Here is a 25,646-nt window from a genome sequence, read left to right as displayed (position 1 = left end):
CTTAACCCATGAGCCACCTAGGCACCCAACAGACACATGTATAATTTAAAAAACACCATCTATCCTAAGTCAACCATTACCAATACTTTAGAAATACTCAAATGACCTTTTACATCTTCTTGCTGTCCCATACCTGTGCCTTGGGTAAAACTGAATTTTGGGGGTACCTGGGTGGCTCAGTGGGTTAAGCCTCCGCCTTTGGCTCAGGTCATGATCTCAGGGTCCTGAGATCAATCCCTGCATCAGGCTCTGTGCCAAGCAGAGAGCTTGCCCCTCTCTTGCCCCTCTCTCTCTGCCTGCCTCTCTGCCTACTTGTGATCTCTCTCTCTCTGTCAAATAAATGAAATCTTGAAACACACACACACACACACACACACACACACACACAAATAAATTCTGAATTTTGTGTTTAATACCCTTTGCTTCTCTAAGTGGTTTCACTACATGCAGTATCCCTCAGTTTCTGAACTTAATATAAATAGTATCAAACATTGTATTTTTGTCATTTTGAGATTCAGCATTGTTGGTGCATGCTGCCATGTAGTTGACTCATTTTCCTTTCAGTATTTCATTTAATATGGATATGCTGATGTTAATGTTACTCAAATTTGCATGCTCTTTTTGATGGACATATCTAGTAGTTCATAGTTTTTTAGTTTTTTTTACTATTACTACAAGCATTGTTGCCATGAATATTCTTATATGTGTTTCTTGGTTGATATCAGTTGATTTTTTTTTTTTTTTTTTAAGATTTCATGAGAGCGAGGAAACACCAAGGGTGGGCAGGGGCCGAAGAGGGGGAGGGAGAAGCAGACTCCCCACTGAACAAGGAGCCCAGTGAGGGGCTTGATCCCAGACCCTGGGATCATGACCAGAGCCAAGGCAGATAGATGCTCAACTGACTGAGCCACCCAGGTGCCCCTCAGCTGATACTTTAATTTCCGTAAAAGTGATGGCTTTGTGTATTTATTATTCTGGATTTTTGCACAGAAGAGGTATAGATATAAGCACATTTGCATCTCTATTAAAATAAGTCTATATTTAACATTAGAATCAAAATACCCCCTATAATTGTTCTAGAAATTTAAAGTATAATTAACATTTAGTAAAATTCATTCTTGTAAGTACAGGTTTGTGACTTTTGACAAACGCATACAGATGTGGAGCTACTGCCACAATCAAGATAGTAGAACAAATTCGTCTCCCGGAAAGATTCCCTCTTGTCTCTTCTATCTACCCCTTATAGTTTTGAAATTATTAGTTTCTGTGCTATCAACCAATTCATTGATTGTGATCGAAGATAGGGTGCTTTCATAAAACAGGTACATTGTGGAGAATTTCGATTTCATGTCAAGCACAACTCTTGATTTCGGGGTATATGTGTGTTTGTCCTAATGATAGCTGTGTGATACTTCATTTTGTAAATTTGTGAATGTTAAGTAGGCGATTGAAATTTTCATAATTTATACACAGAAATAGGTTTCTGAAAGAGAAGACTGTTGTAAAAAAAAAAAAAAAAAAAAACCTCCAGCAAATTTAGAGACTTAATAAAAATTTCAGCCAAACTAGAAGAGTTTTATAATTTTAGAAACCATACAGAGTTATCCTAAATTCATAAGACAGATTTTCAAAAAAAAGACGGGTGAAAACTTTTTTGAAAATTGTTATAAGGGACAATATGCCATAATAGATACTAAATCATATTATAAAGAAATAGCTCCATGTCAGTGGGCTGTTTGTTTTTAAACATGGTGGATGTTTTTCAGTTCCCGTCTTATGGGACCTCTCAGTTGAGTCTTTGAAACTCCATTCTACTGGCTTTTCTCATGACATTTCACTTTCCTTTCATTAGCTGCTCAGCATAAAGTATTAAGAATTGAATATTGGGCTTCCCTTTCTATGTATAAATTATTTGGGGGAAATTCTGTCCATGCCTGTAACTTCATTAACCTACCATCTATCTGTATACTAGAAACTATAACTTCTAGTCTCTGATCTTCAGCTGTCTGCAGCACAGCTCCATCTCAGAGGTATCTCAGAGGGATCTCTTGATTTCAGGTTGTTCTTAATATCTTCTCGGTTTTCATTGTTTTCATGTTTATGCTTCAGGTTTTTTATTTTAACTATTGATTTGTCTTTACAGCTTAAAATTATTATAGTTAGAGATTCATGATGGATAAAATCTAGTGCTCTGGTGAAATTAATATACCATTTAGAAACAAATTACAACATCAAGGTAAATAAGTTTTTGTGAACCAGTAGTATTTTGTGTAATTAAAAATTAAGAAAGGGATGCCTGGGTGGTTTAGTCAGTTAAGTGTCCCAACTCTTTTTTTTTTTTTTTTTCCCCCAAAGATTTATTTATTTATTTATTTATTTATTTATTTATTTAACAGAGAGAGAGAGAGATCACAAGTAGGCAGAGAGGCAGGCAGAGAAAGAGAGAGGAGGAAGCAGGCTCCCCACTGCGCAGAGCCCGATGCGGGACTCGATCCCAGGACCCTGAGATCATGACCTGAGCAGAAGGCAGCGGCTTAACCCACTGAGCCACCCAGGCACCGAAGTGTCCCAACTCTTAATCTCAGCTCATCTCAGGGTTGTGAGTTCAGGCCCTGCACTGGCCTCCACGCTGGGCATGGAGTCTCCTTAATTAATAGGGTATTTATATGTCATTCAAACTTGAGCCATGTAGGCATCCCTAAACTCCCTTAGGCCTAGAAGATGGACTGCAAGTTATGGCCAATGATAGTAACATCATATTTTCACACAATGTTAGATTCTGTTCATGATGAGACTGCAATGCTATACCACTGGAGTACCTTTCTAAGCACTCAGTGCACATAAAAAACTATTTTTTGGCCTTCCATGAAAATACAAAAACTGGGGGGCGCCTGGGGGGCTTAGAAGGTTAAGCCTTTGCCTTCAGCTTGGGTCATGGTCTCAGGGTCGTGGATTGAGCCCCGCTTCAGGCTTTCTCTGCTTAGTGGAGAGCCTGCTTCCCCACTCTCTCTCTGCCTGCCTCTCTGCCTACTTGTGATTTCTCTCTTTGTGTCAAATAAATAAATAAACTCTTTAAAAGAAAAATAAAAGAAAGAAAGAAAATAAAAGAAAAAATACCACAAACTGGGATCATATAAAACTGTTTTTTTTAATGCATGCTTTTGAAAACACAGTATTTGAAGCCTTTCCCCTCCCCCCACTTTTTAAAAAGATTTTATATATTTTATATATTTTGACAGAGATTACAAGTAGATAGAGAGGCAGGCAGAGAGAGGGGAAGGGAAGCAGCTTCCCTGTTGAGCAGAGAGCCCGATGTGGGGCTCGATCCCAGGACCCTGGGATCATGGCCTGAGCGGAAGGCAGAGGCTTTAACCCACTGAGCCACCCAGGCGCCCCTTTTTCTCCCCTCTCTGTGTGTAAGATAACATCCCAGGAAAATGTGGTTTTAGTCTGGTATGAGTTTAGATTTTATTCTGTAATCTTTTGAGCTGGGGAATATCAGAGCTGTGCGTTAGAAAATTGAAGTCCAATGTGAAATGTGAAACAGGACTATGCATTGTGTCGTTCAAGGGCGGTGTAATCATTCAGCTGTCTTCGGTTAGTCTTAACTAATAGAAACACATCAGTGTAGATACAGTTTAAACAAAGGTTGTGGAGGACTAAATGAGAATATACAGAGATCATTTTATAAATTTTATAAATCATACTGTGTGATTCAAATATGAAACTTAATTTCCTGCTTTCCCCCTGCTTATATCCTTCCTTTGCAAAACAAACAAAAACCAAGTTTTTCTTGATGGTTATTCTTTATTACCAACTTGCTTTATATGGAGTGTTTTAGTTTTCTAGGTACTTTAACATCTGTTATGTAAAATGAATGGAATTCAGTGTTTTCTCTCTCTGGGTCATTTAAATTTAACATTTGTTTCTTAGTTGTGAAATGAGAAATTTTATTATTTGCCTGAGATAGTTAAGGCAAGTGGAGAAGGTCTGGGTGTTTATTATTTTTTAAAATTATTTTCTTTTGAGAGAAAAAGTGAGTTGGTGGGAGGGACCGAGGGAGAGGGAGAGAATCTTAAGCAGGCTCCTTGCCCAGTGTAGAGCCCAGTGTGGGACTTGATCTCAAGACTCTGAGATCATGACCTGAGCTGAAATCAAGAGTCAGACATTGGGGGAGCCTGGGCAACTCAGTTGGTTAAAGCATCTGGCTTGCTTAAGATTCTTTCTTTTCCCTCGGCCCACTTCCTTCTTTCTCTCCCTCTCTTAAGGGGGTGGGGGGAAAAAACTGGACACTGAACTGACTGAGCCACCAGGCATCCTGAAAAAGCAAATTTCTCTTACGGAGGGTTTATCTTTAGGGATTTTTCCTAAGAGAGTCCCTGAACTTGTCTTTGTGGTTCTCAAAGCATAGTCCCAGGCCAGGTGTAGCAAGCATCACCCAAGATCCTTTTAGAAATGAAGATTTGTGGGCCCAAGAACCTGGTGGTTCTGACACATGCAGAAGTGTAACAACCACTGGCCGGGTTAAAGGAAGTAGCACTCCAGATTCTGCTGTGCATTTACCTCTGTCAGGAGTCCTTATGGTAGTATAATTCTGAACCAGTTTCTATATTCTTTTTTTTTAAAAAAACATTTTATTTATTAATTTGACAGAGAGAGATCACAGGTAGGCAGAGGGGGGGGGGAGCAGGCTCCCCGCTGAGCAGAGAGCCCGATGTGGGGCTTGATCCCAGGACCCCAAAATCACTACCCGAGCCGAAGGCAGAGGCCTAACTCACTGAGCCACCGCTTAGAAGTTCACAGGCAATATGGGTAATGAAAAAATTGAACACTAAACTTGGTGTGAAGAGCTAACCTGTGGTTTGAATTCTCAGGGGAGAAATCTCTTTTCCAGCTCCCAGTCCAGACAGAGTAGATATGTTTTCTTATTCTCCATACCAGTGAGATTTTTCGAGTCTTCCCATTTTATTTATTTATTTTTAATTTTAAGTAGACTCCATGTTTATCATGGAGCTCAAACTCACAACCTTGTGATCAAGAGTCCCATGTTCTACCGACTAAGTCAGCCACGCGCCTATCTAGTCTTCCCTTTTATTGCAAATATAGTACTTTGGAAATTTTGGTCCTATGCAAGGCTCTGAGTGAGTGATAAAGCCGTATCTTCTGTGTCCTGCCCCAAGATTAAGAAAACAAAAACAATCCTGTCTTTCAGTTTTCCTCTTTGTTTTTGGTCCTTGGTAATTTTTCCTTTATTCTGAGTTCATCATTGCATTTTTTTTTTAAAGAATTTATTTATTTATTTGACAGGGAGAGATCACAAGTAGGCAGAAAGGCAGGCAGAGAGAGGGGAGGAGAAGCAGGCTCCCTGCTGAGCAGTTAGCCTGATTCGGGGTTCGAACCCAGGACCCTGGGATCATGACCTGAGCTGAAAGCAGAGGCTTTAACCCACTGAGCCACCCAGGCGCCCCTCATCATTGCATTTAAAACCTATTCTGGGGGCGCCTGGGTGGCTCAGTCGTTAAGCATCTGCCTTTGGCTCAGGTCATGATCCCAGCATCCTGGGATCAGCCCCGTATTGGGCTTCCTGCTCCGTGGGAAGTCTGCTTTCCCTCTGCTAGTATCCCTGCTTGTGTTCCCTCTTTTGCTGTGTCTCTCTCTCTCAAATAAATAAATAAAATCTTTAAAACCTATGTTTGTTGTATGTAAGCCATTATTCCTGGGTGTTATTCTGTTATGATTTTCATATTTGGTCCATGATTTTGTCAAAACAGAAGTCTTTATTAAGTTTAGAATACTTTCTCCCCCTACCCCCATAACTACAGTGGTTATCTTGCATGCTTTGTCTAAGTTGATTATAAAATTGAAAACCAGTAAAGATTCTTCATCATGTTAGGAGTATCTCTATAGTCATTGCAGAACCTAGTAGCATGTTGGCCTGTGGAGGAGACGTTAATTACATCTTTTACCTGTTCTACTCAAAGAATGCATTAGGTGACAGAATGATACAGATTTGTTCTCACCTTTGTTTTTTCTAGACTCTGATTACCTTTTATACTTCCTGCAACAGAAAAACCATGTGCTTAAGTTCTTGGGGCGCCTGAATTAAGCTGCTGCTTCCTGTTCAGGTCATGTTTCTGGAGTCCCAGGAGGAAGCCCCCCCCCCCCAAGGCTCCCTGCTTGGTGAGGTGTGTGCTGCTCCCTCTGCCCCTCACCCTGTTCTCATGCTCTCTCTCAAATAAATAAATACAATACATTTTTTCATTTCTTAAAGACTTTATCTATTTAATTGACAGAGAGAGAGAGAGAGAGAGGCAGACAGCAAGAGTAGGAACACAAGCAGAGGAGATGGATGAGGGAGAAGCAGGTTTCCTGCCAAGCAGGCAGTCAAATGCAGAGCTCCATCCCAGGACCCTGGGATCATGACCTGAGTCGAAGGCAGATGCTTAACCACCTGAGCCACCCCAGGCATCCCTTCCCTCAAGCATTTTTAGCATCTTTTTTTTTGCTGAGTAAAGTCCCATACTAATGTAATTCTTGTTTCTTTGTAGGTTATTCCCTCCTTTTTCTGGAAACGGTATTTTTGGAGTTCCTTAGAGTACTAAAATTGAGGAGGAATGTGATGAAATCATGTTGTATATAGTAAACTTACTATTATTTTCCTGTCTTTTTTATTTTTTCCCCTGTCTTTAAATACCCATTTTGGTTTTCTGTTACTTTGAGTAAAAAAGGAAGACTTACTACCCTAGTACTAATGAATTGCTCATTTCCCACTCTTTGTCTCTCCTTACTGCCTAATGTGAACCTATCACAGCTCAAAAAGAAGAGAAACTTTCCTAGGCACCTTTGCTGATCTCTTTAAAAACAATTCATTTGTTGTAAAATAAGAAGAGGTTCATTAACATCACTGAAAATATGTAAAGATTGATCGCCTAAGTGCTTCTTCGGGTCATTTTTGTGGGTCTGTACCACCCCCCTCCTTTTGGAGCAGTTAAAATTCAGAATTCCATATCTTAGCTTGCTTTAAGCTTTCAGTAGAGGATATATATGAAGGCTAATGATCAGATTGGTTGCTAGCATTTAGTAGTTTAAAAAGTCAGATTTGTTTTACCAACTGAGATTACTTATTTCTAGTGCTTGTGTCTAGTGCTTGTGTGTATGTATGAGTTTGCCAGGTCTTCATCAGTCGGCTTTTTAAAATCAAAATACCTATGTTTCATTGCTTATTTTTTAAGTTTTAGGATTATTAGAGCATAACTGATTTTTTTCCCTAAAATCAAAGGGCAAAAAGCATTTATAAATTTTTTTATTTTTATTTTTTAAAAAGATTTTTATTTATTTATTTGACACAGAGAGATCACAAGTAGGCAGAGAGGGAGGCAGAGACAGAAGGGGAAGCAGGCTCCCTGCTGAGCATAGAGCCCAATGAGGGACTCAATCCCAGGACCCTGGGATCATGACCTGAGCCAAAGGCAGAGGCTTAACCCACTGAGCCACCCAGGTGCCCCAAAACAAGCATATCTTTAAAAAAAAAATTTTTTTTTTTTTAATTTACTTATTTGATAGAGGGATACAGAGCATAAGTAGGCAGAGCAGCAGGGAGAGGGAGAACCAGGCTTTCCTCTGAGCAGGGATCCCGCTTCTTGGCTCCATTCCAGGATCCTGGGATCATGACCTGAGCAGCAGGCAGCCACTTAACTAACTCAGCCACCCAGGTGCCCCTAAAAACAAGCATATTTTTAATAGCACCATTAAATCTATGGAGAAAATAAGGTATATCTTTGTGGTTCTGAAAATGATATATATATATTTTTTTGTTTTAATTAAAATGGCAAATTTGAAATATAATCTTAAATACAGAGGGAAGATGACATTTTTGGAATACCTCTGCTAAATAACTTGGAAAGATCAGAAGTAACCATTGCAGTTTGCTTTATTCCTATCAGTTTAACCAGTTTTGTTTTATATGCTGATCTCTTAAAAATTTAATGTTGTAGTATTATAGCCCTATATACTCTTTTGCTAATGTTTCGATTTTTTTTGTGCTGGCAACAGGTGCCAATTATTTTGCAACCAAAAGTGCTTTAATGCCCAAGTAATTAGAACTTGAAGGAGTAGATTTGAGATAAGAGAGGTTCTCTTAGGAAACACATAGCCCTCGCCAGACATATGGTTAATTTGTAGTTTTGACAGTTTTTATGAGACTGGATTGGAAAATTGACATGTGTGGGGAATCCTAGAGAGTTGAATTCAACTAAGATCCATACCAGTTTTATAGCTAATAAACAGTGCTGTGACCCTTGAAAACTCAACATGAAGCAAGTACAGGTTTTGAATTATCCACCACTCTCATGTTTACCTGGAACTCCATGTCTTTCCAAATGTTGTGATGATCTAGTTAAGAACCGATGATTTAGATAAAGAGACAACTGGGTGGCTCAGTGGGTTAAGCTTCCAACTCACTCTCAGTTCAGGTCATGCCTTGTAGTCATAAGATCGAGCCCCATGTCGTGCTCTGGCTTAGTTCAAAGGCTACTTCAGATTCTCTTTCCCTTTCCCTCCTGCTCATTTCTCTCTCAGATAAATAAATAAGATCTTTAAAACAAAACAAAACTGATGCGCTAGATTAGTTGACGGTTTCTTTCTTTTTTTTTTAAGATTTTATTCATTTATTTGACAGATCACAAGTAGGCAGAGAGAGAGAGAAGCAGGCTCTCTACTGAGCAGGGAGCCCAGTGTGGGGCTCGATTTCAGGACCCTCAGATCATGACCTGAGCCAAAGGCAGAGGCTTAACCAACTGAACCCCCCAGGCACCCCTGGTTTCTTTGTTTTATGTAAATGTTGTTTTATCCCTATAAGCCTTGTTAAAGAAAATTAATGGCCTTAACAATAGGAATAAAGAAGCAGAAGAGTGTTATTTAGAATCAAATCAAGGGGCTACTGGAATTCTACCCCCTCCTCATTGATCTCTTAGATGAGAATTGACCCTTAAAAGAGTAGCTTAACTGATGGGGAACATAGTGGAATTGCAGTTGGTCAAGCTTCTGACTCTTGATTTTGGCTCAGGTTGTGGAATCAAGCCGGTGTTGGGCTCACACTGGCGGGGAGTCTGCCTGAGGTTCTCTCTCTCCCTCTTCACTGCCCCCCTACACCCCACCACCAGTGCTCTCTCTAGAATGAATAAATAAAATTTTTTTTAAGTGGTCAAGTTCCATACAATTGCTTATCACCTTATTGTATATCTTATATGTTGATGAGTTTTATGATTTTTAAGAAACAGATTTTACTTTTCATTTGATAGTTACTTTGTATCTCCCTTCCCTTACCTAGAATCTTTGTTCTTTAAAGGTATTTAATTTGGGTTGACAACATACTTTCCCTCTCCTTTACTCTCTGAGGTACATGTATTTAAACACCTGTGCACGTATAGTAATGCAAAATACTTAAAAGGTTTCATTAAGTTGATTTTGTTGCATTGGCAGAGTGAAGATAGTCCGAGTCCCAAGAGACAGCGCCTCTCTCATTCAGTCTTTGATTATACATCAGCATCACCAGCTCCCTCACCACCAATGCGACCATGGGAGATGACATCAAATAGGCAGCCCCCTTCAGTTCGATCAAGCCAACATCACTTCTCAGGGGAACGATGCAACACACCTGCACGCAACAGAAGAAGGTTAGTTGACGACAGTGTATTTCTTAAATTTTCTTCCATTGGTAGATTTATGAGGTTTTTTTTTTTTAATGTCAGGAAGCATTTCTTTTCTATGGGCATTTTATAAACACATCAACACATATGTACTCCTCCACTCACACATGAAAAACATGACACATTGTTTAGATTCCCACACTAGAGCATGAGAGTTCATTTAGCTTGTGGTTAATAGGTGAAGAAATTGAAAGAGGCTAAGGTGATTTATCTAAAATGAATCCATACTATTATATATGAATTCATCTACTTTATGGTTTAAGGCTTTGTGTGGGCTAGCCAGCAATTCTGATTACAGAAAAATGCATTTTATAGTTCCAAACTATAAGGAAATACGGAGACTCTAGAAATGAGCTACCTCTTTTTCACTTCATACCTAATTTATCTTTAAGACAATTGGGAGCTTAATTAGGTTTCTTATAAAACTGTAGAGCCTGTGGTATGAAAGACTGACTGAGGTTTATTACAGTGCTCAGTCCTCTCTGTCATGGTACTTGGTCCCTGGCTTTCCTTCTCAGAACAATGTATTTCTTCTGAACTTCTTCCTCTTCAGTTGTGGCCTGAGCTCATAACATTCCTTCTTCAGAGAATTGTGTATCCTTAGAATGAGACAGGTGTTTGCATGTCCAGGATGTTGATAATCTAAGAAACATTGAAACTCTTGAGTTAGGAAGGTGTTAAGGACTGAAAGTTTGTGTCTCTTCAAAATTCATATATATGTTGAAGCCCTAATTCCCAGTGTGGCTATATTTGCAGATGGAGTCTCGAAGGAAGTAATTAAGGTTGAATGAAATCATAAGGGTAGGGCCCCCCAATCCAATAGGATTGGTGTCTTTATAAGAAGAGACACCAGAGAGCTCATTTACTCTGGCATGCAAGGACACAGTGAAAAGGTGTTCATCTGCAAACCAGAAAAAGAGCTCTCACCAGAAACTCATCATGCTGACACCTTGATCTTGGATTTTTATTTCCAGAGCTGTAAGAAAATTAGTTTTTGTTGTTTAAGTCACCTGGTGTGTGGTGTTTTGTTATGGCATCCCTGGGAAACTAATACTGAAGGATCTTAAAACCACCATTCTTGGGATGACTGGGTGGTTCAGTTGGGTAAGCATCTGCCTTCAGCTCAAGTCACCACCCAGCTTCCTGGGATCAAGTCTGGAATTTGGCTTCTTGCTCATCAGGGAGCCTGCTTCTCCCTCTGCCTCTGTGTGCACTTTCTCTCCCTGACAAACAAAACGTTAAAAACAAAATAAAACAAGGAAAACACCGTTCTTTGTTCCAGATGAGACAAAATAAACCTGTTTCTGAGTTATATTCTGTTGACACACTGAAGCTTTTACCTGGTCCATTTCCCCCCAGTTTTATTTAGGTTAAAATAATGTATGTCAACCCAGGTGAAATATTTTATAGATGTTAAATATAATAGCATGAGACAATATGGTTGTTTTTTTCAAGCTTACAGTCTGAGCACCTGCTGTACTCTTTTCTATTGTTTTGTGATGAAATGTGTCATACAGTCAGAAGAACATGTAAACCAAGCATAACTTAAAAGGATAACACACAAGTGTACCAACACCCAGATTAAAATAGAACATTGTTAATAATTCAAAAGCCACTATTCATCCTTCCTAGAGGATAAACCCTGTTCTGTGATTGACATCATTCCATTGTTAGTATTTTTTAATACCTAGGAATGTATTTAAAACAACGTGACTTTAGGTTTTGCTGGCTTTACTTTCATTTAAATGTATTCTTCTTTGACTTTATCAAACATTCTATTTTTTTTAAAGATTTCATTTATTAATTTAACGGAGATCATAAGTAGGCAGAGCAGCAGGCAGCGAGAGAGAGAGAGAGAAGCAGGTTCTCCAGTGAGCAGAGAGCCCAATGCAGAGCTCAATCCCAGGACCCTGAGATCATGACCTGAGTTGAAGGCAGAGGCTTAACCAACTGAGCCACCCAGGCTTTCCTCAAACATTCTATTTTTAATGTGGATAGCAGTAGTTCATTTATTTTTACTGGGTATAATCTTACATTATATTGATACCCCATTATTTATCCATTTATTGAATAATGGGTATCCTCAGTTTCTTAGTATTATATAGAGTATTGTTAAGAACCTTTTAAGGGTACACAGTTCCGGTATACATGTGGAAACATTTCACTAGCGTGTAAGCTTAGGAACATAATTATGGGTCATAGATCAGCTTTGGATCATAAGGGGAATGTAAAAGGTATCTATTTCCAGATGGTAATAGTAACTAGTTAAGGGTTGTTAAATTGAAGAGAAGCATCATGCTCTAAGCTCATGGAAACACAGAGTGGGGAGGATAGGAAGAAGCAAGCACTTACCTAGAAAACTGACTTACAGGCTTATTCTGCTCAGCAGTGTGTGTTATTCCTTAACCTCATTCTCCATTAGGTACTTTCTTATAGGCTGGCTATAGGCTTAAGCTGCCAGATTGCCTCCTAGAAGAAGGCTGTGCAAGCAGATACAATATTCAGCAGCAGTCTAATAGAATTTAAGATACAAAGATGAATGCACAAAGTGAAAGAAGGACACTAAACTCAGTAAAACAACTTAAACAGTTAATAGAACGGATAATTTTTAAGTAAGTATAACATGAGAGAGATGCAAGAGGATATTCATAAAAGTCAACTAGAAACCTTACTAAAGAAAAATTCAGAACCTAGGAAATGTGCAGAAAAGGTGTCCTAGTTTCTGGAAGATCAAGTGGAGAAATTTTCCCAGATACAATGTAAAAGGCAAAAGGAAAAGTGTGGATAAAAATGTTTAAATATAGAGACAGATCCATCGGTTTTAAGTATGTCTAATATTTTCACACGGAGACAATTGAAGGGACCTTTTTTTTTTTTTCCTTTTAAGATTTTATTTGACAGCACAAGTAAGGGGAGTGACAAGCAGAGGGAAAGGGGAAACAAGTTCCCCACAGAGCAGGAAAAGTCCAATGTGGGACTCGATCCCAGGACCCTGGGATCATGACCTGAGCTAAAGACAGTTGCTTAAGCAGGCACCTTGAAGGGACCTTTTTTTCCTTTACATCCCAGAAAACATTCCTTCATTTTTTCATTCATGCATTCATTTATTATTTTTATTAACATATAATGCATTATTTGCCCCGGGAGTACAGGCCTGTGAATCACCAGGCTTACACATTTCACAGCACTGATACAGCACATACCCTCCTCAATGTCCATAACCCAGCCCCACGCTATCTCAATCCCCCCACCCCTCAGCAACCCTCCCTTTGTTTTGTGAGATTAAGAATCTCATATGGTTTGTCTCCCTCCCAATCCTATCTTGTTTCGCTTTTTCCTTCCCTAACCCCCACAAGGCCTCACCCTGCCTCTTAAATGCCTCATATCAGAGAGATCATGATAATTGTCTTTCTCCAGTTGACTTATTTTGCTCAGCATAATACCCTCTAGTTCCATCCATGTCATTGCAAATGGCAAGATTTCATTTCTTTTGGTGGCTGCATAGTATTCCTATGTGTGTGTGTTTGTGTGAGAGATAGAGAGGGAGGGAGAGAGAGACACACATCTTCCTTAGCCATTCATCTTTTGATGGACATCTAGGTCTGAAGGGACCTTTTTAAAGAAGTAATGCAAAACCGTTTCTCAGAATTTAAGAAACACTTGAGTGTTGAACAAGATTTTGGCGAACTTGCAGAACCTACACCAAGAATAATAAAAATTCACAAATATTCCGAGACAGAAACTTTGAGTTCTGCCAGCTGATTTATCACTTAAGTATAAAGCCAAAATATAATTGCATTTCAAATATTAAGAAACCATATTGACCCGCAAGAAATCCTCCCTGAAAGAATTGTTAAAAATTGTATTCTCTCCCGGAAGTAGAAGAGTGAGAGCAAGAACTAGGATTCAAGACCATTGGTTAGCAAAGGAAATGAAAAAGACATACTATTAAGTCTGAATAAAGGCCTGTTGTTTAAAAAAGAAAAAGAAATTCAGAAAAGGTCTGCACATGAGTTGGGGATAGAGCAGAGAGAAGAGTTTAATTTCTGCCTGTCAGGAATGCTGAGTAAATCTAGGTGGGTTTTTTGTTTTGTTTTTTGAAAAGTGAAAGTATATATTTAAAAATTAAGGGTCATCACTAGGAGAATAGAAATAAGGAATGTATAGCTTCTATAAAAAAACAGATTAACGACACATATAGGAAACTCCGGACAGAACAGTTTTGTGGCAAATGATACACCAAAAATAAAATGAACAAAATATAAAGTCAACTAAAATATTTCTCCATATTTTATTATTATTTCTTATTTTTAGATTTAAAAAATTATTCCGCTTTCTAAATGTCCAAAGGCACACATAACATTTAGTGAGAGGCCATATAGTAAAGATAAAGGGGATCAAATAATAGACCTGAATGTCACCATGAGGACTTGGATCTTAATTTGTGTTTTGTTGGAGTGCTGCTGATATGATTTTTGAATGGGAAGATGAGAACCAAGTGTCAACAATGGAATAATACAGTAATAAAGGGGCCCTTAAAATTTATAGGTTGAGGGCGCCTGGGTGGCTCAGTTGGTTGGGCGACTGCCTTTGGCTTGGGTCATGATCCTGGAGTCCTGGGATCGAGTCCCACATGGGACTCCCTGCTGAGCAGGGAGTTTGCTTCTCCCGCTGATCTCTCCTCTCATGCTCGCTCACTCTCTCTCTCAAATAAATAAATAAAATCATTTAAAAATTTAAAAAAAAATTAATAGATTGAGTAGATTTTTAGGAGATGAATGATCTAAGTACATGTACTCTATTTTATAGATTTTAAGGTATGTAATTTTCCCATATCTTAACATCTATTAAGGACTTAGAATTGATGGTATATCATTGTTTAATTGGCAATTTTTAAAAAAATGTTAAACAGTCTTTTATCTTTTTTTTTTTTTTTTTTTTAAGATTTTACTTATTTATTTGACAGAGAGAGAGAGAGACCACAAGTAGGCAGAGAGGGGAGTAAGCAGGTCATGACCTGCCTTCGGCTCAGGTCATGATCTCAGGGTCCTGGGATGGAGTCCCGTTGAGCAGAGAACCCGATGCGAGACTCCATCCCAGGACCCTGATATTATGACCTGAGCCGAAGGCAGAGGCCTAACCCACTGAACCACCCAGGCGCCCCAAGTCTTTTATCTTACATATTTATTTTTTAAGATTTAATTTAAGTAACCTCTACAGCCAGCTCAGACTCATAACCCTGAGATCAAGAGTTGCATGCTCCACTGACTGAGCTAGCCAGGCACCCCCATACAACAATCCTTTAAAATACTTGTACAGATAAAGGAGTGCCTGGGGGGCTGGGTCGGTTAAAACGCATCTGACTCCTGGTTTCAGGCTCAGGTCATGAACCTCAGGGTTGTGAGATAGAGAGAGCCCTGCATCAAACTCTCTGTCAGGCATGGAGCCTGCTTAAGATTATCTTCCTCTCCCTCTGCTCCTCCCCACCTCCCCTAAAAAAATTATATAAAGAGGAGATAAGACAACTATATGCAATAATGAGATCCTATATTGGATTCTCAGCAGTGAGGGGGCATAGTTGGAAAAACCAGTGAAATCTGAAATCTGCTCTGTTTAATTAATAGTACAATACCAAGGTTTATTAATTTTAGTATTTTTTCTATGGTTATGGAAGATAATAGGATAAAGGAAAGCTGGGCAAAGGGTATGCAAAAAACCATACTAAAATTATCTCAAAACATTTAAAAAGTGAGTTCTAGGGTGGATGACATCTTAAATTCAGTGAAATACAGTATGTAGATTTTGAAGTAAAGTTAAGTACATTTTGCAGAAAGAGAAATATTAAAATAAAGTTAGTGGAGGCAGTTAATGAAACAAGAACCCGGCATGTGTATCAGGAGCACTATTGAAAAGTTAATGTCAAAGAGGAATGTTGTTGTTCTCTTTAAGACTGGGGAGTTGGGAGTGAGAAGAAGCATATTTAGAGGTAGAGAGGTGATCTGATGTGTGCAGCTGTGTTTGAAATGGGACTGTTTGGCCTCTTTTGCCCAATGTAGAGTACATTTTGTTTGTTTGTTTATTCAAAAGATTTATTTGATAGAGAATGAGAGAGAGAGAGCACTTGCATGAGAAGGGCAGGGGGCAGAGGGTGAAGCAGACTCCTGCTGAGCAGGGAGGGAGCCTTATGCCAGGATCACGACCTGAGCCAAGGCAGTTGGTTAAGCAACTGCCTTCGGCTCAGGTCGTGATCCTGGTGTCCCAGGTGCCTTTTTGTTTGTTTATTTTAAAGATTCTATTTGAGAGAAAGAGCTTGAGGGAGCACAAGCAGTGGAGAGAGAAACAGTTTGCCCATCGAGCAGGGACCTGATGCTGGGGGGTGGTGGTCATGACCAGAGCCGAAGGCAGCCACTTAACCCACTGAGCCATCCAGGTGCCCCTGTAGAGTACATTTGAATGAGGCTGCTTTTTTGAATTGCACTAGTGCTGAGCCATTGTAAAAAGCAGTGGAGGTGAATTGTGGAATTGTAGAGAATGGAAATCTATTCACAATAACAACTTGACAAAATTTGTGTTAAACTACACAGATGACTGAGGTGTAGGGGGAGTAAAAGTGGTTTCCTTCATAACGTCCTTTAAAATTCTGTGTATTATAGGAATATTTATGCTGATGCTATCTCAGTGATTTCCATTTCTAGCATTTACTGAGTTACTATTGTATTTGCAGTTGTAAACAGATGTTCTTCAGTTACGTCTTTTCATTCCAATGGAATTGCTGATATTCGACTACTTTTGCCTTTACAAAAGGCAGTTTCGTATAATTAAACAAAAAAGGACAGTAGTGGGCTATTGATTTCTAATATTTGCAGAGCTGAATACTAATTTTGTAATTTTTTTTTTTTTTTAAAACGTTTAAATTTGGTTTTAGAGCTGATGGGGAACCAGCGCAATTATTTAATACTCAGGCTTTTGCCTTAGCGTAAACTGATGTATTGCAAAGAGGCAACACAGAATCTTTATAGATCACAACAGTAAATGTTATAATGACTTTCTTGACATTTGCTATATTACAGTCCTCCTGTCAGGCGCCAGAGAGGAAGAAGGGATCGTCTGTCTCGACATAATTCCATTAGTCAAGATGAAAACTATCACCATCTCCCTTATGCACAGCAGCAAGCAATAGAGGAACCTCGAGCCTTCCACCCTCCGAATGTATCTCCACGTCTGTTACACCCTGCTGCTCATCCACCCCAGCAAAATGCAGTAATGGTTGACATACATGATCAGGTATAGTAACAGAATGTCTAGAAAATGCAGGTGCTAAAGATTGGTGGCAGTTTATTGAGGTGGTTTTTCATTGTAAATTTCTTTTAATTTTACCTAAAAGGAAGTAATTTTTCCTAAACTGAAGCTGTTTTAGGTAAGATCATTCTTTTTAAATTCTATGTAGCTTGAAAGAAAGTTGAACTTTAGAAAATTAGGAGCAAGGTTATGAAAGCTCAGAATGGTTTCATGTATTAGTTGGAAATCACTGCTAATAAGTTTAATAGGAGATAACAGAAAACTGGTGGTTTGAATACACATTTCTGTTTCCCTCTCCCTTCCTGTTTCTTCTGGATAATTCAGTAGGCACGACAGTTGAGTACATCTTTGTTGGTAGGTTTCCATGGGTCTCCACAGGGATGACAGGTAGATGGCTTATTCCCTTTGTTCCTGCCAGGAGCTGAGGGACCATTTGAGAAGAGGACTTGTCAGACAGAGCCTGAGAGTCAAGACCACAATTGTTTGGATTTCTATGGAGTTTTTGAAGTCAGCAATAAAGTTGCTGAATTTTAAGGATAAGGAAAAATTCGTCTTTCAAATTTGTAGATAGAAATTAGAAAAGGAAGGAAAATTGAACTGGCATTCATTTTTTTCATCTGTAGTAGATGATAGGAAACCATGAAAACACTATATTGACAATTGAAAGAAAATATGATCTCTACCAGGCACCATCTTCTGTCAGACATGTTCTATCCTATGTTAAAGAAACAGTTCAAAAAATTGATCATGCAGTAAGAAGTTCTAAAAAGGAAAAATTTTCTAGACCACATTCTTTGTGGTCATAATCTGATAAAATTATAAATCATAACTTTAAAAATAATTTTTTAAATGACACTGAAATGTTTGAGGCAAGATTATAATTGGGGAAAATTAAAGGAAATACCATCAAAGTCAGATATGCCTAAAGCTGTTGTCTGAGAAAATTTTATAAACCGTCATTATTTATTTTAAAAATAGAAAATAAATGAACTAATTGCTTGAGTAATTAGGGAAAAATTTACAGAGTAAACCAAAAGGAATGAAAAGAATAAATTACCAGGAAATATAATTAAAATTAACAATATAGAAATTTATTAAAAAAGAAGCAGCACAAAACCCAATCCTGGTGCTTTGAAAAATTGGTAGGAATAACTAGCACCTTGTGAGCTTGGTTAAGGTGAAAAGAACCAAATATATAAAGGAAGTAGGAATGATTAAAAAAAAAAAAGACCTATATCCATACACATAAGAAATATTCAAAGAATTTTCTTCAATTTTAAAATGAAAACACCTATTTCATAAGGGTTGTTGGGAGAATTAAGAGTTAATTTATTCTGAGCACTTAAACTAGTACAAATGGTAAGCACTCAGTTATTATTTTGCTGTTAGCTATTGTAAATTTCTTTTAATTTTACCTAATTATAATGAAATTCTGTGTGTAACTGGGGGGACAGAGAAAATACGAAGTTCCTAGAGGATATTATGCTTAGCGAAATAAGTCAATCCGAGAAAGACAATTATCATATGATCTCCCTGATAGGAGGAAGTTGAGATGCAGCATGGCGGGGTTGGGGAGGAAAAAGAATAAATGAAACAAGATGGGATTGGGAGGGAGACAAACGGTAAGAGACTCTTAATCTCACAAAACAACAGGGTTGGGGGCGTGGGATAGGGAGAGGGTGGTGGGCTTATGGACATTGGGGAAGGTATGTGCTGTGGTTGGTGAGTGCTGTGAAGTGTGTAAACCTGGCGATTCACAGACCTGTACCCCTGGGGCTAATAATACATTGTATGTTAATAAAAAATTAAAAATTTTTTAAAAAGGAAAAAAAAAGAAGGTCCAAAAATTGACCCAACAATAATAGAAAAATGCGAATTACCACATAAGTGTAAAAGCTACTTAGAATTTTACCATTGAAGAGGCACAGTGATAAGATGGCTTCACAGATGATTTTTCCAGTTTGTAAGGAACTCTCATGTAATAATATACAAATGATTTCAGGCTTTTCTTAAAACCAAAAAACCAATTTTTTCTAATTATTTTATGAAACCTATGTAATTTTAATATCAAAAGTAAAGATAGTAATCCCCAGAGAACAATAGAAAACTCTCAAATACAAAGGAGGATTTTCTAAATAGATGTTCAGAAATACCTAGCAGCGTATCAGTAATAATAACAATAATAATAAAGGTTTATTCCAAATAAGAGGATAGCGTTAGTATGGAAATATTCATAGTACATCAACAAATAATAGGAGAAAATAATGATTTTTATCAGAAGATGTTGAAGTCAGTTAAAATTTAATAAAAACTAATAAGAAAGAACCAAAAGGGAAATTACTTAAATATAATAAGTAAAATTAGCAGCAAGTATCCTAATTGGCCAGATGAATCAGCAACTAGAGATGTTTGCTGTCCGTTTATATTTAATGTTACATTAAAAGTTCTACCGGATGGAATAAGATAATGTAGTTACAGGTATAAAACAGTGAAAGAAATAATTGTATTTTTCTCCTCACTATGTAATTGTAGAAGAAAACACAAGAAACTCTAGTTTTAAAGAATTTAATATGGGGCCCATATGCAGATTAAATGTATAGATGTCTCTAACTTATATCGATCACTTCATGAATAGATATGGTATATCCATACAGTGAAATAATAATTCACTAAAAGGTGGAGTGAAGTACTAATCCATACTGCACTACATGGATTAACCTTGAAAATATGCTAAGTCAAGTCAGCCAGCCACAGAAGGCCACATTTATATGAAATGTCTAGAATAGGTTAAATCCATAGAAATGGAAATGAATTGTTTCCAATTTGTTAAGGAGGATAAGCCAAGACAAAGGAAAGAAAAAGAGTTTGAGAACAAGAAAAGAACAAATAACACCCATTAGTATTTGCAGATGAAATGACCATATGCATAGAAAAGCCCAAAGCATCTTAGATAAGCTATTAAAATTAAGAATTGAACATTGATTGGTTACCAAAGCACCTATAAACAATCAGTTGGGGGCGCCTGGGTGGCTCAGTAGGTTAAGCCTCTGCCTTCAGCTCAGGTCATGATCTCAGGGTCCTGGGATTGAGCCCCATATCGAGCCCCATATCGCGCTCTCTGTTCGGTGGGGGGCCTGCTTCTCCCTTCTCTCTGCCTGCCTCTGTCTACTTGTGATCTCTCTCTCTGTCAAATAAATAAATAAAAATAAAATTTAAAAAAATCAATCAGTTGTATTTTTCTATACCAGAATCAAACATAATAAAAAAAACTTTTCAAAGATATATTTACACTAAACAACCAAGATTTTTTTTTCAACAGATAAGCTGTGGTGATGAGGGGAGATGGAAGTAGCAGTTAACAAACTTAGAAATATTCCAATTAATTGTAATATGTAAACTATTTTTGGATTCTGATTCAAAATTTGATACTGATGATGCATTGGAATTTTGAACAGAATTTTATTTCTAAGGATCTTTCTCCTTTTTTTTTTTTTCTTTTTAAAAGAGTTTTATTTATTTGACAGAGAGATCACAAGTAGGCAGAAAGGCAGGCAGAGAGGGGGAAGCAGGCTCCCTGCTAAGCAGAGACCCAGATGCGGGACTAGATCCCAGAACCCTGAGATCGTGACCTGAGCCGAAGGCAGAGGCTTTACCCACCGAGCCACCGAGGTGCCCCAAGGACCTTTCTCTCAAGGGAGTTTGATAATGCTCCTGTGGTTAAGTGTTTGTGTCTTCCAGAAATATGTACTAAAATATTTATTAAAGGATGGGTTCCTGGGATTTGCTTCAACAAAATATAGGAAAAGAAGTTGATGGAAATGGATTGGCTGTGGTTTAATGGTTTTGGAGGCTACATAATGAATAGGGGGATTAATTATACTACTGTTGAGTGTATTTGAAATTTTCTGTAATGTTCAAATGAAAAAGTATCATTGAAAAATCAAAATAATACAGAGGAAATTATGAAGCAATCTTAATAAAAAATGCCTAAGATTTATGTAGAAGATTATAACACTTTGTTAAGGCAGTAAACCTATCTAAATACTGAAGGTTTGTCTTGTAAACCTTTTTGTAAAAACTGCCTGTTGTCAAAACTGACATTCGGAACATGTAGAAATAGCATAATCTCAAGTAAATTTCCAGGAAGATTTAGGTATAACTTGAAAAGCTGATTCTGTCATTTCTGTGGCATTTTATTAAGGGCCTGGAATTATCTTAGAGTAGGGGAAAGCAGGCTACTGCTGACTGTTTCTGTAGAGTTTTACTGGAATGCAACTATGCTTTCTTATTTATCATCTGTGGGTGCTTTTTGCAGAGATCAAGTCGCCCATAAGCCTAAAATACTTTCTGGCTCTTTAAGAAATAGTTGGCGGGGCGCCTGGGTGACCTAGTGGGTTAAGCCTCTGCCTTCAGCTCAGGTCATGATCTCATGGTCCTGGGATTGAGCCCTGCATCTGGCTCTCTGCTCAGCAGGGAGCCTGCTTCCCCCACCTCTTTCTGCCTGCAGTTTCTGCATACGTGTAATCTCTCTGTCAAATAAATAAATAAAATCTTTAAAAAAAAAAAAAAACCAAAAAACCTGTTCTAAGATACTCACCTGCTCTAATCAGAGAATGCAAAATTTAAGGCAAGCATGTTAATACTGGTTTTTGTTGTTTCCATTCTTCAGGTGGGTAAGCACAATTGTGACACAAGTACATCTACTTTGAGTGGAGATGCTGGAAAATGGTTCCTGTTGTTACTGTTAGGATTGTGGCTTACCCAGCCATTTACAATACTGTAAAATTCACCCTTTTACCCAGAATCCCTCTGAAATAAATGAAACTACTAGTATTTTTGGATATGTATTCAGTGATCTTTTTTTACAGTTGTGTTTGCAGTGGTGAAAGAGTGAAAACAACTTGAATATCCCAATAGCCTATTAGTGAGAGGACTGTGTTAAGTGGGTGTTTCAAAAAAAAATGAATTTACTTTAACTCCCTTCAAGACATATCTACAATATTAATTGAAGAAAGTAATTTACAAGCTATATCTCATTTATGTTAAGGGAAAAAAATTAACATGACAACAATTAGTGGATAATCTGTATATATTCATATGCCCATGGAAGAAAGATGTTGAAGGGTTATATGTTATTAAAATTGTTTGCCTCAGGTAGGATAGGAATCAGACTGGCCAAGAGAGAAGGAAATTATTTAACTTTTTAAATTCTCCTTCAAGTTGTTGTACTGGTTGGATTTAAATTTTTTTAAAAATTTCCTGTTGGATGTGGCTAGGTAGTAGAAGATACAGCTTTCATGTTTCCAAGTTTCCTCAGAAAAGTTTCCTCTATAAAGCAGACGAGAAGAGTTAATACAGCAGTTCATTATTCTCCTGGACTTTTGAAGTCTTTTTGAGGGTCAAGTTGTATCTTAGTTCTGTGGGTTTTATATATTATTCTTGAAACAGTCAGCTGTCCTATACAGTGATAAAGAATATTCTGGTTGAAGCTATTGGAGAAGTACATTGTGAAACTCTGTGTAGCTAAGAGAGGAACCTGTAAAGGCCTATATTTTAATTTTTAATAGTTGATTTCTTATTCAAACACCTGAAGTTCTAAGGTTGCATTTTTCTTTCCTACTAGCTCCATCAGGGCACTGTCCCTGTTTCTTACACAGTAACAACAGTGGCACCACATGGGATCCCACTCTGCACAGGCCAGCACATCCCTGCTTGCAGTACACAACAGGTCCCAGGATGCTCTGTGGTTTTCAGTGGACAGCACCTCCCTGTCTGTAGTGTGCCTCCTCCAGTAAGTCTGCAATCCCCTTAGAATGGCTAAGTGTGTTCTGTAAGCAAACAGAATTAAAGAGACTGCTCTTTGGAAAAAGCTCTTCATTTTCAAGTAAAAAAATGCAATTTTATTGCAATAGGAGTCTCAAAGCATACTTAAAATAACAATTTAATAAAGTTAGCTTTAAAACTTGGTGTATTTTCAAATTAAATTATACATATTTAAATATCCTGAAGAGAAAGCATGTATCAGCACTGTTTATAATTAAACCTTGATAAAGGTTGGATTAGGGTACTAGCATAGAATATTGAACTACTTAGTAAGTTAGTCTCAGAGACTTTAGTGATCAATAGTAATAGCCTCAGCACTTAAGTTTTTACAAGCACTTTGAGTGCTTGGTCTTACTTATTTCTCACTGTAGGAAGCCTGTGGGAACAATGGTATCCCCATTTTCTAGATGATGAAATTGCAAATGACTTAATGTCACAGAGACAGTTAGTATGAGAGAGCAGTGATTCACACCCACTTCCTTCTGCCTCTTAAGCTCATGTTTTATCCTTTAATCCATCGACCCCCAGTCCAACCTCCTTATTTCACAAATGAGGTCACTGAAATCCAGAGAATTTAAATGACTTGTCTGACTAAGGTTTTCAATGAAGCATTTTCCTGAAACTAAATATAATCCTAATATCTTTATTTGAATGTGAGATTAAAAGGAACACAGAGATACCAACTCTTGGTTTCTCAATAATGGATTATGGGATCAGTATGCTAAATTAGCAGACTAAAATATTGAGAAACATAACCTTATTATGTTAATAAGGAACTTAGCTGTGGGTTGGGCTCTTAGTAAATATCAAAATTCCATAAATAAGAAAATTTCCGTAACATTGAAAAGGATAGGTTCTTGGACAGGAAAGCAGTAATATCTGGTTATTCAGTCAAGTAGGAAGGAGCTTCCTCTCTGTGCAACACTTTTCACTCCACTTCATAGGTATCAAAAAGCTAAAGAGGAAGTTGGGTGTTTTGACTTATATGCCAGAACTATATAAAATACAGAATAATTACTAGTATTTTACTGATAAATGCAAAAATACGCTATAGTTTCATTTTCAGTGTAGGTCATTAAGATATTTTGGTATGATTTTGAGCAGGATATGGCAATGACATTTCAATCTCAATGTATAGATTTTTAAGAATACATTATTACTAGTTTTATATTAATGACAAATAATGGTTTCTTTTACAGATGCTTCAAGCATGTTCAGTTCAGCACTTACCAGTACCATATGCTGCATTCCCACCCCTTATTTCTAGTGACCCATTTCTTTTACATCCTCCTCACCTTTCTCCCCATCATCCTCCTCATTTGCCACCACCTGGCCAGTTTGTCCCTTTCCAAACACAGCAGTCACGATCGGTAGGTATCTACTCTTCTGTCTTTAATTTTCAGAGAATGTATAGACCTAAGAGGCAGATTAATTTAATAGATGTTATTTGTTACCACTTTAAAACAATAATTCAGGCACTCTTCTGGTTCTTAAAAGAATTAGGGAATTCACAGTTACACAAATTAATATAAACATGTTTACCTAAAATTATCTTGGTTGCTTAAGTTTTTCTAGTTCTTTTATATGTCTCTTGTATAATTTAAAATTGTTCCTTCATGTCTGCAATCCTTCTGGAAGTAAATCTGAAGAAAAATTCTGTTCTGTTTTTTCCTTTTATGTATTTCTGAAATGGTGGAAAATGAAAGTATTATAAAATGGTTTATTGATACTTGCTATAATAATTACTTTCATTTAGGCAAGTAAAGTAAATTTGTTTTCTGGGTTTTTTTGAAGTCCCATTTTTCTTCTATATTCTGTTGAAAAGGTGAGGTCATCTGTTATAATACAGTTAATTTTGTCTTGGGACTGGAATTTATTAGCTCAGAGGCATATTCTTTTGAGGGGTTGGAGGAGGTATAAGCACTGTAGCAGTGGATCAGGGGCACAGGAAGGAGGCCCAGATGTTTTTTGGACAGGCCAAGTTAACCATATAAACTATCAGGCATTCAGGGTGAATAGGAAAGAGAACATACAGAATGATTAGGGGAAAAGATTTTAAGTCCTGTGAAAGGAACTTGACCATGTATCCTGGAGGAACCTTAACCATCCTTTACCTAGGATTTATGCACCATGCGGGGTCTCAGGTAGAGGAGAACTTAACCTGGATGCTCCTCTGAGACAATAGAAGCCAATTAGGACAAAAGTTGGGCTTATCCAAAAAGTTAAAACTACTTCTATAAGGAAGTCTTTATTAGAATCATGGCAGGATTGATGGCAGGATGATCTTAGCTTCAAGTACCTGAGAATTCAAGATTAAAACAAAATTTTGCCATCACTTATATTTGAGTTTGGTATCCTTTAAAAGGTCCAGTCACATAGCCAGATCACAGCAGCTTAGGTTCACTTGTGTTGTCATAGTGTCAGCAGTTGGGATTTCTCTCAAGGATATATAAGCTACCAAACTAAAGTGGAATTTTGTTTGAATAGTGAATAATGTGTTGATAATTGTCTAACTGCAGAAGGAAGTTAGACTAACGTTGAAGAATACATGTTCTTAAAGGAGTCAGATACACAAAAATATGTACATAAGTGTTCATAGTAGCATTACTCCTAACATCAAAAGGTGGAAAGAGTTCAAATGTCCCATCAACTGATGCAGTGAAGCAGTGAATCTTTTTCAGCTATAAAAAGGAGTGAAGTACTGATACACAGACTACAAAATGATGAGCCTTGAAAACATGCTAAGTGAAAGAAGCCAGACACAAATGACACAAACATCTGAAATGTTCCAGGATAGGCAAATCTGTAGAAATGGAA

General features: G+C 37.7%; 1 protein-coding gene across 33 annotated transcripts in view; it reads left to right on the top strand.

The window, feature by feature from the left end:
* RNF38 (ring finger protein 38) overlaps positions 1–25,646 on the top strand; it is a 134,984-nt gene that overhangs the window by 96,734 nt on the left and 12,604 nt on the right. For 31 of the 33 annotated variants that reach the window (XM_082694861.1, XM_082694860.1, XM_082694852.1 and 28 more), the window contains 4 exons: positions 9,481–9,674; positions 16,778–16,991; positions 22,630–22,797; positions 24,029–24,199. In XM_082694861.1, the coding sequence (XP_082550987.1) occupies positions 9,481–9,674; positions 16,778–16,991; positions 22,630–22,797; positions 24,029–24,199 (747 nt within the window). Of the gene's footprint in view, positions 1–6,040; positions 6,186–9,459; positions 9,675–16,777; positions 16,992–22,629; positions 22,798–24,028; positions 24,200–25,646 lie in introns of those variants that run through there. The other 2 variants (XM_082694836.1, XM_082694858.1) reach the window with 2 other exon arrangements.

The sequence above is a fragment of the Mustela nivalis genome (genome assembly GCF_964662115.1).
Source record: "Mustela nivalis genome assembly, chromosome: 13".
In the NCBI taxonomy this organism is placed as follows: Eukaryota; Metazoa; Chordata; class Mammalia; order Carnivora; family Mustelidae; genus Mustela; species Mustela nivalis.
The sequence above is the reverse complement of the archived record's forward strand: the minus strand, read 5'-3'. Positions and strand labels throughout refer to the sequence as shown.